This window comes from Bactrocera dorsalis, chromosome 1 (genome assembly GCF_023373825.1).
Source record: "Bactrocera dorsalis isolate Fly_Bdor chromosome 1, ASM2337382v1, whole genome shotgun sequence".
Taxonomy (NCBI): Eukaryota; Metazoa; Arthropoda; class Insecta; order Diptera; family Tephritidae; genus Bactrocera; species Bactrocera dorsalis.
The window spans coordinates 13863428-13881559 of record NC_064303.1 but is presented as its reverse complement, the minus strand read 5'-3'; the positions used below and the strand labels follow the sequence as shown (position 1 = coordinate 13881559).

Genomic DNA, 18132 nt, shown 5'->3' with positions numbered 1-18132 from the left:
TTTCAGAGCTGGAGTGCTTTCATCCATTTGGACGACATGACATCCTCTAATTCGCTGAACTATGTCAATGGTTTCGCATATCTCGTACAGCTCATCGTTCCATCGACTACAGTATTTCCCGTGTCAATGTCAAAGGAGCATAAATTTTCCGCAGAGCCTTTGTTTCGAAAACCCTTAACTCATCAGTTGTTCGTCGAGAGAGGACTTTACTTCTCAATTGCTTACTCAGTTCTTTACTAAGGTGAAAATTTCAGACTCCATCAGCCTCGGTCTGCCACTTCATGAAAAACTACAACAGAAAATATATGAATTTTTAGTCGAACCATCTAGGTGTCCAACTTTTGTAACCTCTGAAAAAGCTGGGATTGACCGCGAATGTTTAGCGACAATCGATGGTGTCTATCTTTCGCATGCCCAAAGACGTAGCTTTTCACTAGCTTTTTTTGACAGATCACGCGTGAGTCGCTGAGAGTGTACACGAAGACCGTGGAGAGTCGATTCGTCGCCGCTAGCAGCAACTCGGACTGACATATGGAATTCTAAGCGTACAAATGAAGCTTATGCAAGAACTAAAGCCGTTCGACCTTCCCAAGCGACATCGGTTCGCTCTATGGCGCTTGAAAAATACCAAAAAGATGCGAAGCAAAATTGTCGCATTTACAGCAAAACGCAACCTGAAGAGCTTCAAGAACTGCCATTTCATTCAAAAAAAAAAAAACAACAACGATTATGTGTGTTATGTGGGCCGGTGGAATCTCACTTCTTTAAAGCTAATGCCGGTGAGAACGTAACACCGTCAATGGCGACCGTTGTAGCGCCATTATAACAGACTATGTGATGCTTAAAATTGAAGCTCGTGATCTCGACGACACTTGATTTCAACAAGACGGCGCCATTTCCCGCACATCTCGTCAATGAATCGATTTTTTGAGAGAACACTTCGGTGAGCAGATAATTTCACGTTTTAAAACGGTCGGTTGGCTCTCAAGATCATGTGACTTTTTTATGAGGAGATATGTGAAGTTTATTCGGACAATTGCGCTTCGATTCAAGCCTTAGAGCAAAACCAGTCGAAATACTTGAACGAGTCATCGAAAATTAAACGCAACGGATTGATCATACGAGACGTCAAAATTTTAAAGAGATAATCTTCAAAAAATAAATGCCTAATAATGTTCTATAGAATGACAATAAACATTCCCATTAAATTTGAAGTTTGTGTGTGTTTTTCTTTTAAGTAGTGAACCTGGAAATTGATCACTCTTTATATATCGTTACAAATAAGATAAGACCAGATGATCTACAACAAGGCTTGCTCTAGTTAAATTTTTTACTTTTTACAGGAAAGACTGAGCCGGAAAACTTTGTCATAAGGTGATTGAGAGATCGCTGTAGGAAGTACATATCGGAAGAGCAAAGGAATCGGGAGCGGCAATTGATATTACTTTTTGTCGATTACAATCAGCGAAGAACTTTAATATCACCACTAAAACGTCACAACTTTTAACTACAACTCAGTAAACCTCATGCTGAAAACTTCTTGCAACAAAGCAATTGCCGAACACTTTCGATTCGAATTACACACATCTTTTTGTAAATTAATTGGCAGTCATGGAATAGCTAATGACAGCGCAAAAAACTAACCAACTGGCCAATAACATTAACAAGTACAACAAAAACGTGGTGAGAATTTCAGCACGTTGTTGCAATTAAAATACTTCAACGATATCATTGTTGCTGTTGTTCTAAATATTCGACACGCGATCGTATTGCGCTTACCTGTTGTTGCCGCAGCTATCGTTGTTGGTGTTGTAGTTGACGCTGTTGTTTTAGTTGGTGTTTCAGTCGCATTGCGCGCTTTCTTGCGTTTTACCAGCGGCAATGTATAAAGATTTCGCAATTCTACATTTTGTCGCTGCTGTGGGTTCACCAGCTCTGCCGCCTCATCGGATTTTATTGTCACCGCAACGGCCTCCGCTGTTGTAGTTGCTGCAATCACAGACTGCTTAGCCGCAGCTACAGTCGCTGGTTGTTCACATGCAATCGTTGTTGTTGCTGTTGTTGTCACATTCTTTGGTTTATTTTGTTGCAATAGAGCAGCAGCGCTGCAACCAGAAAAACAAAAATATTTGTAAAAAATATTTTCCATTGCAATTGTTGTTTGTAGGTGCTCACCTGATCGCTTGCTGGTATTGACAGAAAAAGTCCGGACGTATGCGATGTCGACGCAGGAAATTATCGCAAACGACACGCAGCATATCGGCACTGGCCGTTAGCCGTTGGCCACTAGGCGAATCAGCAGCGCTGCCACTGCTGCTGTTGGGACTGAGGCGCGGGCTTTCGTCAGTCGCTTCGGCATCGCTTTGTCGCGTCGCAGGTTGTTGGAGTGTTGAGAATTCTTCACTTTGCGGCAAGATGTCGCCCAAAGTGTCGAGGATATTGGTGAAGAAACTCGAAGTGCAATAAGGAAATGAGATAATGCCGCCACTGCTAATGCTGCTATCGCCGCTGCCAGTACCGCTATGCGTCTCGGCGCTGCCTGTGAGTGAGTCATTGCGCTCTCGTTGATTACTCGGTAATCGAGCTTTGGTTTTGACACTTTTACTTTTATTTGTTTTATTATTATTTATTGGTGGCGTTTGCTTGACTTCTGCTTGCGTTGCAGACTCTATGTGTTCGTCGTAAGTCTCATCCGGCAGCAACATATCATTTTGCGTGTCAAAATTGCCGTAACTCTATTTATAACAAAGCTGTTTGAAGATAGAGGAAATGGATATTAATTTAAGAGATCTTCTAAAAATCGAGTGGTTAAGTTTGACTGATAAGATATAGGCTACGTTCAGTAAAATACTGTTCACAAAATTATAATACAGCAAGAAAAAACTACAACATAATCACTAAATTGGACTGAAGACGACTATAAGAAAACGCAGCCCTAAAAATCAGTCTAAATCCATCGAGGATGAGAGATGCGATGAGAAAAACTACAGCATAATCATCAGCCTAAAGAATCCTTCGATTACGCCGATTTGTTGCCATCTGGATTACTCTAGCCAAAGGGGCCAAGGTTACAATTTTCTCAATTGTGTCTGGATTGAAAATCAGATCTGCAAAGCCCAGAGCACCAAACTTCAATATAACTCAGACGTTAATGGATTATCTGGACATCACCTCTTAAAAATTTTTGCTGTCCCCAACGAAGCTTCAAGAATTATATATCAACTGACATATGACAATAAAAAACTTTAACATCGACCGCACCGAATCCGTCACAGGTACGTTTTTATAACAGTTTGAAATGGTGTAGAAGAAATCTTGATTTTGATCAGTTTGAATGGCAGCTATATGCAGTAGTGATTAAATTTTAACAAAATATTCGACAATAATAAAGAGTGACCTATTTCAAGGTTACCTACAAAACCAACAGGAACTTCAAATTTCATTATCATTCGAAAGAACATTCTTAGGCATTTGTTTTTTGAGCATTATCTCTTTCAAATGTTGGCCTCGGCTACGTCGCAAATGGTCCATCCGTTGAGTTCAACTTTCGATGACTCGTTCGAGCAATTCGTCTAGTAACAGCTGAATCATACGCGTGATGTTTTGCTCCAAGACCTGAATCAGAGCGAGATTATCCGCATAGACTTTGGACTTTCAGTATCCTCAAAGTCCAACGGTGTGACATCACATTATCTTGGCGGCCAGTCGACTAGCCCGAAACGTGAAATTATTTACTTACCGAAGTATTCTTTCAAAACCAAATGTCGCCGAGATCACTATCTTCAGATTCATGCATCAAATAGTCGGTCATGGTGGCGCGATAGTGGTCGCCATTGACGGTTACGGCCTCACCGGCACCATTTTTGAAGAAATATGGACCGATAATTCCACCGACTCACAAACCACACCAAATAGTGGTTTTTCCTGTATGAAATGTCGTCCTAAATGCGGCAATTTTGCTTGTTTACATACCCGTTGAGCCAGAAATGGTCCTTATTGCTGAACCAAATTAGGTTCGAAAACGTCAGATATTCTTGGAACAGCCCGCAGAACCAATAGAGCGAAACGATGTAACTTGGGAAGGTCGAGCGGCTTCAGTTCTTGCACAAGTACAAGTACAAGTATTTTGTACGCTTTTACTTAATTTAAGATCTTGATGTAAAACGCGCCAAGTCGTTTCATGCGTCAGTCCGAGGTTGCTGCGGACGGCGCCGAATCGACTCTCTGCGATCTTCGTGTGCACTCTCAGCTATGGTTGCTATATTTTTTTCACTGCGTACTGAACGTGGTAATTCGGTCGAATATTAACCAATAATGAATACTAGGTCTCATAATGGGTTATGAGCGATTATGTTGACCAAAAGTTGAGCGAAGCGCGCGAAAAACTTCTTTACAGTCTCTACAGATTGTGAATTTTCGTAATAAAGTTGAACGTAATAGCATGACAGCTTGACACGACAAACGCTTGATCTGCCAAAAAAGGCTCTACTAAGGCTCTAAAGGCTAAATTTCGTGAGCATAACTTATTAAATAAAAAGTTTTCCATACAAGCACTTGATTTTGATAGATGAGTTTTGGCAGCCATATTCAATAGTGTTGTGATATCGGCGGTTCCGACAAACGAGCAGTTTCCTATGGAGAAGTCTCCGACTTTCCAGTGGCACAAGTTTCGTGGGAACTTAACACACCTTGGTTAGGGTATAAATATATGTACTATATAACCAAGCCAAGCATCCCCAAGCGATTTGTGCTGAATTTTTTGTTCATTAATTGCCGAATTTCATGAGCCATGGCATAGTTCAAACCATTTTATTATGCCAAATTTAAGATTACTAACTTGTTCATAAATCTTTCGTATAATGATGCTGGTTCTTAGACAACTATAACTTTCAAGAGCTTTGATGTTAGGACCATCAGAAAAAATATAGACGGAGATGTACCAAGCATTAGTAAATTTTGTATCGAATTTTTGTTACCTGTTTGATCTTTTCAAGAGAATTGCAATTTCAAGAATTTCATTTTTAACTTTGTTCGAGTTGCTGGTGTCGACAATTTACAACCTCGGCCATAGCGGTAAATTGAAGTCGAAAATCATGAGCCGCTTTCCAGGTCTTTCCTACTATTTTTTATAACATATCTAGTAATCTCACACTCATAAATATGTGACGGCAGTTGGCTGCCTTCACGAAGATTAAGTAAACTTTTGCGCGGATTGGGTTAAATTCCTTCACCAGTTTCATCTCACCAAATTTTTATCACGATTTGACGCGCTCAGTATCAGTTTCTCAAACACACACACACATTTTTTCTGTTTCTTAAGTCGAAGTCAGTTTTCAATGTAGAGCCTTAGACAGTCTCTGCTCTGGAAGTAAACACCCAATCAGGGCACGTGCCCTCTTTAGCAGGATAACATTAAGCTAGTTCACACAAAGTTGTTTCATCTCTTTAATTCTCTTTATCTGCTAGCTTTACTTTAATTTTCGCAAGCTAGTAGTCGGTGTGCAGTTTCAACTCCTATCTAGAAAAAACTATTTTTCTCGTTTTTGATAGAAAAGAAGAAAAAATAACTGCATAATTTATAAACTCCTCCACTTGTTCGTCCACTTTTCTCTGGCCATAAGAAATAAATAATACTGCGTATATTAGAAGTGAAATTGACGCGTACTCGCAGGTGTGGTCCCGAATAGTGTATAAATTTAGTAACTTGTATGCGAATAAAACTGTAATTGGCACATTTATATGATACTGTTCAAAGCCTACAGGGGCAAATTGATGTGTCAGTGGATTGTTTAGGACAACCTAATATTTTTTAATGATATATAATTTTGCCGGAAATCGTATTTATTCGCAATTTGGTCTGGGATTTATAAGAATTTTTAATGTTTAATCTTGTTTCACAGATCTTGCTGAGAAACTTTAGGAAAATAATATTTGCAGATAGGAACAGAGATATAGGTCTCTGGTTTCGATTACTGATTAAGAGGTCCGAATGAAAGAAATCCAGTTCTGAAATTAGATCATTTGAGAAATTTCAGGAGGAATATTCTAACTATATAGAAATCAAGTTCATCAGTAGAAATAAAGGAAATGATAAACAGGTTCAGCTTTTTTCCTTTCCTTCTAGTCCAAGAAGCAATTTTTATGTCAACATTTTAAACTTAAATCATTTTACTTTTGGTTCGTCTAATCTTCGTATATTGCATATTGTTTTTTAAACCGAAGTTACAGCATTGAATTGAACTATTGGTCAATTTACTTCTTCAAAGTATGGCATATCCAAACTGAGAGGAGGGCAACGTTACAAGCCTGGTGCTCACCAACCATGAGATTAAGGCTGATTAAGAAATGTCTAACCACGTTATCAATGGCATATAGTCAGAGTAGAGTTTTGTAGAAACTAGTTTGGGTACCAGGCTGCTGCATTTTCTGAGCTGTCAAGGAAGTCCCACTAGCCTCACTGTCTCTAGAATGGAAACGGGTCAGTGCTCCGCATACTTTGTGAGTTCTACTACTGCATGATAGAGTTTCGGAGAACTTGGCAAGCGCTGTGCTACCATCGCTTCTTGTGATATTGCTCTCAGTGAGGCTAGCTTCTCTTTGGTTAAGGCGGTTCTAACTGATCATTGTTTTAGCGGCACCCGCGCTGTACGGCGAATAATCTTACCAGATGCCAAGTGCTGAAGCTGTATAGAAGCACAGGTGAAAACATCGCAACACTTCCTTTTTGATTGTTCAACATTTCCGAGAATAAGGTTTAAATACTTAAGACCCCACATTTTCAGATATCAACTGTGCTGGTAGAATAGAAATTAAAGGCCTGAGAAAATTTTTGTTGGTCTCAAGACGCCTTGCCAACTTTTAAAATCGAATATATTAGTTCCAATTATATAGATTCCCTAAGGACTAATGTAGCAGAGTCCAACTCATCTTGAGGATCAGTCATTGAACCTAACCTTACCTAACCTAAAAGTCTGCTGGGAATGGTTTTGCTGACAGTTCCCAATTACTTTGTTAAGGGTGATCCTGATTAGGCCAATTTCCTGTTTCTTACATATACCTCGAAATTGGTAATACCCATAACCAAACGTCGGAGTCTTTATTTATGGAAACTAAACTCTCAATTTTTGATATATCAATCTAAAATTTTGAACACACCCTCTTCTCCCCAGGAAACTGCTCATTTATCGAAACCACTGATATCGGATCCCTCTAGCATTTAGATGCCTTACGAACTGACCGATCCGACCAACCATGTCTGAATTTTTTTTTTATTTCATAAGATGTCTTCACACAAATTTGGCTAAAATCTTTGAAGAAATCTCAGATCGCACTACCATAACATATAGCTGCTATTCAAACTGTCCGATAAAAACAAAGATCTTACGAAGTTTACGTTTTTGTCTTGATGTTTCTTTACCATTTGAGCCTGTACTACTAGAAACCTCAGAAAGGTGTGTAGAATCTGTATGCTTGCCAACTGGTAGACCCGGAAACAAAGAGGACTCCTTTTCGAAGTCTTCTGAAATAATGATGAACTTCTGGGACGGCGTTGGTTGGTTGAAAAGGGAGGCATATGAGCTTCGGAAGGCAGGTGACTGCATTCATGATTTCATTGGGATCATTGTTCTTCAGAAGAGGGTTATGTTTGCAGAGTTCGAAGGTCGCTTTTAAAAGTATTTTCACCAGATAACTCTGCTTCGTAGTCTGCTCTGAATCTTTGAGACTACAGCTGGTCAAGTTTTTGGCTAAATATAATATTAAAGTCAATTTAAAGAGTTCAAATACTCAGTTATCAGCGAGATTTTCACTTTGATCAGGATATAACTGATATGTTACTGATTTATCCCCACAATCTCGTATTTTTGCGTGGAAAAATCAACGGAGATCAGCTTTTAGGCAGCAAGCCTGAACTTTTTCTACCACAAAAATCGACACAGTTTTCCATTGAGACCCCACGTCCGAGAGCGAGCGAAAAAAGCTGCCGCTTTCAACCTACAAAAGCGTCTACTTTGTAACCAAATCGTATCTACATACGAGCAAGTTGACATTACCGCATGTCAGACATGCCACATTAGACACCACACACGCCAACACCAACACCGACAACAACAACAACAACACATCAAGTTTTGGCAGTAAAATCGCCTTTTAAGTAGCTACAGCCGCAAAAGCGCAAGGTGACAATATATACACACATACATACTTATGTATGTATGTATATCTGTTGCGCTTGTTGCGTGCAACCAACACATAAAACTTGTTTTTAATGCAACAACTATTTTTGTTTACTTTGCCACACAGATTAGTGGCATTTACTGCCACTTGTGAGCGACAGCTAAGCAGCAGGCAACAGTCAACGACGAGCAGCCACGGCCAGCAGCAGCTAATCGGTGCAAGGAAAAAGTGTTTTGGAGTTGCGCAGGCGCGACTCAACGCATATACACACACACGCACACATACACAGACTGCATTGTGACATGTTGTTTCCCATGGCGCATGTCAAGTCGTCGTATGTCAAGTGGCGTCACGACCAAAACCGACAACCGTGCATAATTCGCGTCTGCCGTCCAAGAGTGCCGCCGTGCCTGTGTGTGTATGTGATGACGTTGCGGCCGCATTTTGAGTGATGGTCAAAGAAAGTTTTGTACGTCATGGCCTCGTTTACATGGTGATGTGACAACTATTTACTTTTCATTTACTTTCGCTACTCACAGACACACACACACACGCGTGGCGCGGAAAAATTTTGCTTGCTGGTGACAGCGGAAATGCGGCGTTGCTTTAGAAAAGGAACGCAATTGCGATTTTAACAAGCTCAACGGCTAATTGCTGCAGCAGTTGTTGTTGTCGTTGTTGTTGTTGTGATAAAGTGCGTTGGCTACTGTCGTCGCGCAAATCAATATAAATGACGGATTATACGATAGCAGCGGTAAATGTGGCACACTTCAAAAGCTGTTCGACTTAAAAGCATCACCGAGCATCGGCAAGCTGCCGCTTAGAAACACGTTTGCCACATTTCACCATAAGCTTAATGAAAATGATACTTAAATTGCGGCAGGAAGTGGCATAATCACGCGGTGGCACTAAATTGCCGCTCGGCATGATTATTTCGAATGGCGGAGATGCCACCAGACCGTGGCGACTAATTCAATTCGGTTGCAAGCGGTTGCGGCAGCTGATATTCTATGTTGCACATATACACACATAAATACGTGTTTATATGTATATGTTGTGTAAATATGTACAAAGTCACTGGTTGGTCACTATTCCATAAATCTCTCGGAATGATTACCTACCGCGCGAATTTAGTGCACTTTCCGCTTCCTCAGTTGAATGAAGCAACCCACGCACGGTGGGATATTTTTTGAATTATTCTAAGTAGTGAACGGAAATTCATTATTTTTGCATTCAATTGAAGATTTTATTTAGCGTATTAAGAGTGATTTGATTATGGCCAAATAATCATCGAAGTGTGATAACTAGCTGCTATTTCAAGATATTTTCATAAAACTACATTCCTGGAAACTCTGTTGTTGTAACGGGTACCTAATCCCTGTTAGGATGGTAAGGATTATATAAGTTGTCATCGACATTATCCAACCCAGGGCGGAGTCGGACCAAAGAAAGAAGGGTGTCAGATATGTAGGTTAAGCAGGGCATGCAAAAAGGTGGCTAGTATCCTGCGGGCATATATTTCATATGTTAGGATCTATTCTGGATAAGTGGGAATTTAACCTGCTAAAGTATCCAGAACGAAGCTCCTTAAGGGTCACTCTAATTTCTCGCGGCAATTCGAGCTCTTCATCTGCAATGGGTGGTGGTTTGACTCAAAGTACGTACTCTGTTTTAGTACGCCATTCATTGAGAAGGAGTCGATGAAGGTGTTAGTAACTCCACTGTGAATGGAGCCCAGTGCAAGTCTGAAGAATCAAAAGTCCGGTCGGCGTATTATTTTATGTTGTCAACGTCGTTGAGGAAGGACCTCTTGATGTTTCTAGAAGGTGGTTTCTAGAAGGTGGTTTCGCTCCAAGCAGGTGACTGCAGGGATGACTGCTGCGAAAGTATCCCAGCAGAAACTGCTTGACGAGGAATTTGTGGATTTACTGAGAGATAGCGACAGGTTCCACCCAGCGAGAAAGCGAGAAAGTTCGGAGAGGTAGCCCTTTACGTTTGAGCACATTTCATCGATTCCATTGCCATCCATCATTATAGTGCCATCATCAACGTACAAGATAAGAGAAATTTCCTCTGGTAATTGCGGAAGTTTCGATATCTAGAAGTCAAACAGTAACGGAGAGAGCACCCCACCCTGTGGAACCCTCTGTTTTTACCTCGAAATTGTACGGATGATTGACGACCGCTCAGGTAGTTCATAGTTCATCTCTTCAGTCCTGGAGAGACCTTAAATTTTTTGATGTCCTCAAGTAGCGTTGTGTGATTGACAAGCCCAACGCGACGAAGATCGTCCTCTCGGGGTTAAGGACCATGAACAATCTTGAGGCAAAATTTCCCCTTAGACACGAATAGAGAGATTACACTTAGAGACAGCTCCGGACTAAGGATGAATGCATAAGAAACTTTCAACCTAACTTCAGGAATGTCTGGCCAATCACAAACGATGTATATGATTTCACGGAATACAATTCTTCTCCTATTGGTCAGAGCTGGCCGCTTGTAATTGATTGCTTTTCTCCAACGGGTAAATTTTGGACAGAACAGTATCGATTTAAGATCTACGGGTAATCCCACCAAATGTTCAGCAAAACATTCCTGACCGTTAAAATTGGCTTTGCTATCGTGTGCACGGACTCATCACAGTAGCATCCCAATTATTTTCGCTTGACGTTGTCATAAATGAACCGTTTTTACCATGAACTTCAGAAATGGATCGATTTTGTTGCGACTCCACCCCGAACTTTAACCAGAAGTGACTACTAGAATATTGGGCCACCTCGTATTTTCAACGCAGTTGATGTCTTCCTCTTTCTCTGCTTCCCCCGGTGGGTACTGCATAGAATACTTTCACAGCATAGCCGCTGAACTATGTATGTCAATGCCATCGAGTATCTCGTACAGCTCATCGTTCCATCGAATGTGAATTAAAATAGAGTTCGAATGAAATCCCACAACAACCAGTTCTACGATGCCGAAAATGACCAGAGTTTTATCGGGCCAAAGTTTGTATTTCGAGAATGTAACCCTGTTTGGATCTGTAAGTAATAAGTCAATACCGTCATCACTTTTACAGCAACACCAAACAGCAGGGTTGCCTCGTGATCTGAGATGGCTTTGAGTTCAACACTCTGCGCATCACAGAAGCCGAATATCATGGCAAAGGTGAGCCGAAGTCGAAAAAACCACGTCAAGGTAGGTCAAAAATCAAAGTTATGTTGGCGGTTTTCTTCGATTATCGAGGTGGTGCACTCCGAATTCCTTCCGACTGGCCAACCCATCAACAAGGAATACGATTTGAGTGCTATGTGTCGTTTACTCAACAACTCTTGGTTTTTGCACCACAATAATGTACCGTTGCATGCTGCATTGATTCTTCAACGACATAGATTTTGAAGAATAAATTAAGGATTTTGAAATTATAAAGAAGGTCTTACCATTTTTTGTTCATAGTACTATATATACGAGGTATGACAATTAAGTAATGAGACTGATTCCATAAAAACCGTATATTTAAAAATTATTCTACAACTCTGCCATCCCCTTCAAAGTAGTCCCCTTGGGCAGCTATACAGCGATTCCAGCGCGTTTTCCATGCTTCGTAACATTTCTGGAACGCTTCGACTGAGATGTTCGCGAGTACCCTCGTCACGGCCGCCTGGATGTCCGTAATCGACTTTGACCACCGATTTTGTTTTAGAAGACAAAAAAATCACAGGGTGACATGTCGGGTGACTGTTGCAACACGGCGATCCTTTTAGAGGCCAAATACTGAGACACGCTGAAGGCGGTGTGGCACGGCGCGTTGTCGTGATGAAGGATCCTGTTACAAGCGATGTCTGGGCACTCCCTGTTGACTCATTTTCGAGTACTTGGCAATAGTAGACTTGACTCACAGTTTTCCCTGGTGGAACTAATTCTTTGTGGGCGATTCCACGACTATCAAAAAAGGCAACAATCATCGTTTTCACCTTCGACTTGCTTTTTTCGGGCGGGGGGCGCGCGGAGACAACCATTGTGAGCTTTGATGTTTGGTTTCCAGGTCTAAGAGCACTATCACTATTTAGCGTACGTTTCCGAAGCTGTTTCGCCCAATCTGGCGCAAAATTTTATCACGACGCGTTGCTCTTGATTTCGTTTTTCCATTTTCGTGACGAGCACTACAAACACACGTCTACTCAACTTCACGTAGCAGGTGAACTAAACAAGCTAGAGCGATGGTACATATATCAATAGAGAGGGGAGGGATGCCGGTTTACCATAAGCGCGGCAATAAAATCAGTCTCATTACTTAGTTGTCAAACCTCGTACAAGTATATGATCAGCCTGGCTAGCTGGGTCGATTTAGGCATGTCCATCTCAATTCTGTCCGTCTACTTGTCTGTAAACACGCGAGCTAGAATCTGAGATATCAATCTGAAATTTTGCTCACGACCTTATATTTTCAGGAAGCTACTCATTTCGGACTACTACAGCGAGATCGGCTAGTTATTATCCTATCTAATAAGTAACGGGCTAGTTAAATAGTTTAAAACGACCACATTTTTAAACAGTTATTGTTCCAAAGCGCTCCACTATTCTCTGCATACGCAACTTTGCGGTCAAAAATAAAATCATTAGTGCAACGTGTTGCAAGCGTTCTAAACACTCTGCACGCTGTGGCATAATAAACGATAAAATGCCTGGCAAAGCAGGTAAAAGGTAGCAGTAAAGCTTGTAAAACATAATACACCGGCATAAAGCAGACTGCTGACAAACAGATGAACACCAATGAGGTAGAGCAGGTGATGCCACAAAATTTATGCATTTATGTACCCACAAAAACCGCTATGCGCTCACCTGGCTGCTAGACGGACATTGTTGCACATACTGCTACTGTTGCTGTTACTGTTGTTGTTGTCGGATGGGGCGCCAGTAAACAGCGGAAATCCACAGCACACACATATGTTGGATGAGTTATTAAATGCATTGCTTGCAATAAAACTAAGCGAAATCATAAATTCTGCATTAGAAGCGTTGCAAAAGGAAATAGGAAAAAGTGTTGCCAACGAGGCAACCAACAGCTGTAGGTTTAGTAGGGTAAAAAAAAAGTAAAAAAAAATTTAAGTATTTTATTTTTGAATTTTTAACATTTTTGTCCTCCGTCCGTCTCCTTTGTGCATATTTTCTAAGCTCTGCTTGCGTGTGGCACTGTCACTTGCCGCTTGTTGTGGCAGCAGCGTGTTAGCGATTTGCTAAAATTAATTGCGCTTTGTCTGCCGGCTGATGAATGTCAACGATACTCTTTATTTAGAACTCTATACAAATACATATACATATGTGCATAAAGTTAAATGGAGTTACTTGCAACACAGTGCTGCAACATTGCTTTTGTACGGCACTTTTCAATTGCATCATCACTCACTCAACTGGGAAGCAAATAAATTCGCTAGCAAAACACTTGCAATAAATATTCAGTTGGACAAACATTTGGCCATTGCATAACATACAGACATATGTATATATACAGACATCTATGCATTGCATTGTTGCAAGTGATATATACTCGTACTAATGCTACAAGTTAATTTCCTGTTGGCAAACAATCGTCTAATACTATTCAAATCCTCAATCACCCCAGTGGCTTAAGGTTAAAAGACAAATTGGCATATATGCTGCACCCAGCAGGGAACCCCAAACTATTTTGATGAGTTTCAAGCTCATAGCTCGGATTTTTTCTTAGATACGTACTAGTTTTTGACAATAATAAAAAATAAATCAACAAAATGTTGCAGAATCTCACTTCTAAGTTGGTTATGGACCGACATTATCCACCAAAGAGTCAGGGATTAGAATCTCTCCTGAAAAAAATTCCAGTAAAAATAAATTTTTTGAAGATCCTCTGAAGGAAATATCGGAATTCTTTGACCAATGGATGAACATAACTGGAACGAACTTGGATTTTCATTTACCAAAAGACTTTGACCTTTAGATACGTTTTACGACAAAACAAAATTGACAAGGTAAATAAACATAATTTTTAAATTTGAAATGTCTTCCACCGACGGATTCAGTGAAATATGTAGGGCTCATCCTGAATTGGATGCTTTCATGGAAGCCGATTATCGAAGAGAGAACAAAAAAGACATCGATTGCCCTATACTGATGTAGAGGAGCCATTGGCAAAAGGTGGGATATCTCACGGAAAGTGGTCTTCTGGCTCAACGACACCATAGTCAAGCCCTTTATGTTCCTGGCGTTTTTATTTGGTGAAGAAACTTGATAACGTTCAACGGGCGGCACTCATCGGCATGCGTGGTGCACTAAGGATAACTCCAAGCATGCCACTTAACGCCATCTTGCACATAGTGCTCGTAGACATCGACGGAAAGTGTATGGCTGCGAAAGTTCCTATCAGACTCAGAGAATCTGGGTTCTTAAAAAAACACGCATCTGAACTTTCGGATATACTCACACATTTTGACTTCGTACCGGATCACTGAGATCATGGAGTCGCCAAACCGAACTCTAGCGGATCCTTTTCTACCCATATACCGACCAGGAAGTTATGGGTGGTAAGAAGCCGTTGGAGTAGACGGGCAGTGAGCTTTTTTACGGATGGGTGAAAGCTTGGGGGGGAAGATTGGTGAAGGGGTTTACTGTCAGGAGCTCTCAATCAATTCCAACTTCAGCCTTCCTAACTATTGCAGAGTCTTCCAAGCAGAGGTTGCAGCAATTAAGGTAGTTGTTGATCTACTGCTCCATTTAGCAGCTTCCCTCGTAGAAAGAAGTGACCATTCACTCAGATAGCAGAGCGGCGATACTATCCTTGAACTCATTAACAATGCGTTCCGAGTTGGTCGAGGAGTGCCTAACTTCGCTATCAATAGCATCGAGTGTCTTTGTGATAATATTGGTATGGTATATATCAGGTCAAGACTTAAACACTTGGGAGCGTATACTTTCAGACATCCCACCGAGCCGGCGGTAGTGCAAATTTGTATTGGATACTAAGCGTCTTGCAAATTTACATGCCCGAACACAGAACTTCTTTAATTTTATGGCTTCATAAAATACTACATATAGTATATCAGTCCACGTGCGATCTTTGGTCAGTCATCTAACCTAACCTATTCTGAGCTATTCTGAGTAAACATAAAGTTCCTCCTTCTCTCTCAACAATCGAATCCATATAACCAGAACGCACCTGAGCTTATGTCTAAGCAAGGACTGTCAACAAGCCTGAGTTTCATTAAATAACCGCTGAAGACGTTGGAAGTCCTCGACGGTTGGATCTCCATAACTGGAACGAACTCGGATTTTAATCAGGAAATGACTACGACCATATCAGCATTCTTCGAAACTTTTTACGTTTAAGCTCTTTGCCCCACAATGTCAACTAAATTAAGGCACTTCTCGGACGACAATCGAATTTCAGTAAGGGGAAATATTTGGCTCCTCATCGGCATTCCAGAAATTGCTTAAAAAACTAAAAACTTTAATCTACAAGCACAACAAACGAAATGCCGAACGACTTTATTGTCTTCTTCCCGCTGATCTCCAGACATCACGACTTTTGGGTGGGGACAGTGTCATTAACCAGTTGGGCAAAGATAAATTTAATAGTTCAGGAATCAGACATTTTACTTCCCTATCTTCGAAACGTTTGTTGATATCTAAAGCTTCTGAAAGATTCCTTTTGAGTACTTTTTCTTAATGCACTACAAACCCAATATTTTTCTTGAAATTGAAGGTTCTGTCTATAATAGCTAGAAAAATCTGATATATGTAAAATATACACTGTTTTGTTCGATAACTTTTTTGAATTGAATTTTATACAGCCACTCTCATAAAAGTCCTCGACCCTATTGGCAAGAATATGGATAGTCGATTTTCTCTTGAACCAAATTTTTTACCAGCGAAACAGGAAGCAATAACTTGGTGTCAGGTCCGAATTATAAGGAGGATTAGGAATTTCCCTTTCCGAAGTTTCTGTCGAGTTACCATGGAAGTGTGTGATCTGACAGACGTCCTCTGATGTTCTCAACACAAAGCCGAAAGGATCAATATTAAGTTAACTTTCGTTTACGAAAAGGAACACAATTGAAGCCTTCGCTTGATAACTTTCCAATCACAAATAGTACAATAAAGCTTTAAGTCTCTTTCATATCAAACAATTTCATTCTTCAATTCAAATTTTCATAAATTTTAGTAACTATTTATCCACCGTATGAAAAATCTTAGCAAGAAAATATTTCAAAATACCTAACCAATCTCGTTGTTATTCAATTCCTTCTGCAAGTGCTCAAAGCATTACCTAAAATATTGCCACTGTAAATATGTAAATGTTTGGCAGTAAATCTTTTGTTTAACTATTGTCTCAATATGTAAATCCCAACTGAGCATAATCACTGTTGAGCTCCTGTGTAGAAACGAATAACTGCCAACCAATTCTCTCCCCTTCCGTTTGGTGTTGTGTTGACATTCGTCACCAGCCCAATGATTGACAATCGAACTTGTCAGTTGGAGAATTAACTGTGCGAAAAAAATGTGACATGCAAAGAAGCAAACAATGGTAGACTGGTTGCTTCTTCATATAGTTATGTGGCAAGACGAAGCATGAAACAGACAAGGATAGTGGAATAAAATTGAATCATTTGAAGAAAGAAAGCTAGGAATTTATATGTTTTACAATTGATTGGATGATTTAATAGTATCGGAACCGCATTGGTTTTGCTTAAAAATCTTAGAATACCTTTGAGACGATGCTGAAACTCTCTACTTGGTAAGTTCAAGGCAGTATTTTCTGAGAAAGTATGAAAGTTTCTTTTTATTATAAACCAGAAAGCTCATACTCTTCTTCTTCTTTAATGGCTTAGACACTAAGGACGCCTGGAGAATGGAGACTTGTGTAGAAGTAGACGCAAGTGAGGAAAGTTCTCTGACCACCATTCACTTGGGAGTGGGCAGATTCTTATACATATGGCTCAAGCAGCTCACGACTTCTGGTCTTAGACCAAGTATCCTCAGGGTAACACAACAGTTTGAAGACGAAATATTCTCTCCGCAGGGTTGTGTACTGGGTTTGGGACCCGCCACGTAAAACCCCCTACGAAAGGCTCATACTCACTTTCTTTAAAATCGGCTGTGACTTTTTAAAGCATTTTACTTTTTTTGCGTTCGATAAACTTTGAGCTCTTTAGCCGAAGCGTAATCTTCTGGCGAGAGTCGGAACACCGAACCTTTCTGATACTAGAAAAATGCTTAAGGAGCCCCCCTATAAGATGTGATAACTGCATTTTTTCAAGTTTTGTCTTATGACAACAGGCTAGAAGACAGTGACGAGATGTTTCCACCATGTCCTCTTCCAGAAAACTTTGACAATTGGCGTTCGGCAAAATATTTAACTTAACGGGATGGTTTCCTATTGGACAATGTCAGGTTATAACACTTAGAATAAGTACAATAGACCTGCTGTTGTTGTAGCAGCAGAAAAGCTTTCTGAATTAATTTCGAGGAATGGTGCCGACAGTCCTAAGCCGGTAAAAATCCGGTTCCTTTCCGGTTACTTAGATCTGACTGTCGTGAGAACGGGACTTTTACAAATTAATTGAATTAGAAATACATTACAGCCCTGCAGCTTGTGGTTGACTAGCCCTCACTAGATTCATGTGTTTCTGCAGTGTAGATTTAATAAGAAGAGACTACAGAGCTTCGGACTAATATTTCGATACAATCTCTGTACAAACTCTTCCATTATGACTTAGAACTAGTATATACAAGGTGCCATTTACACAACCTGTGGTTGACGTGTGCTTATTGGGCTCACGTGCTTCTGCCATTTACATTTAAGAACAAGGGGCGATGGAGTTTCGGCAAGTTGCTCGATACAATCTCCGTACAAACTCTTCAGCTTTATAGCCTCCAATTATTCCGTCATGATCTAGAATTAGTACAATGGACATCTTACACAGCGCATAC

At 40.4% G+C, this 18132-nt stretch overlaps 1 protein-coding gene across 1 annotated transcript in view; it reads right to left on the bottom strand.

Annotated features, from left to right (window-relative positions):
- The window catches only part of LOC105228494 (myosin-G heavy chain), a 34888-nt gene extending 32141 nt beyond the window's left edge, over positions 1 to 2747 (bottom strand). The window contains exons 1-2 of the mRNA XM_049455897.1: positions 2176 to 2747; positions 1780 to 2105 (exon numbers count right to left, since the gene is read on the bottom strand). Of these exons, the coding sequence (XP_049311854.1) occupies positions 1780 to 2105; positions 2176 to 2705 (856 nt within the window). The 5' untranslated portion in view covers positions 2706 to 2747. The remainder of the gene's footprint in view (positions 1 to 1779; positions 2106 to 2175) is intronic.
- Between the last annotated feature and the right edge of the window lie 15385 nt (positions 2748 to 18132).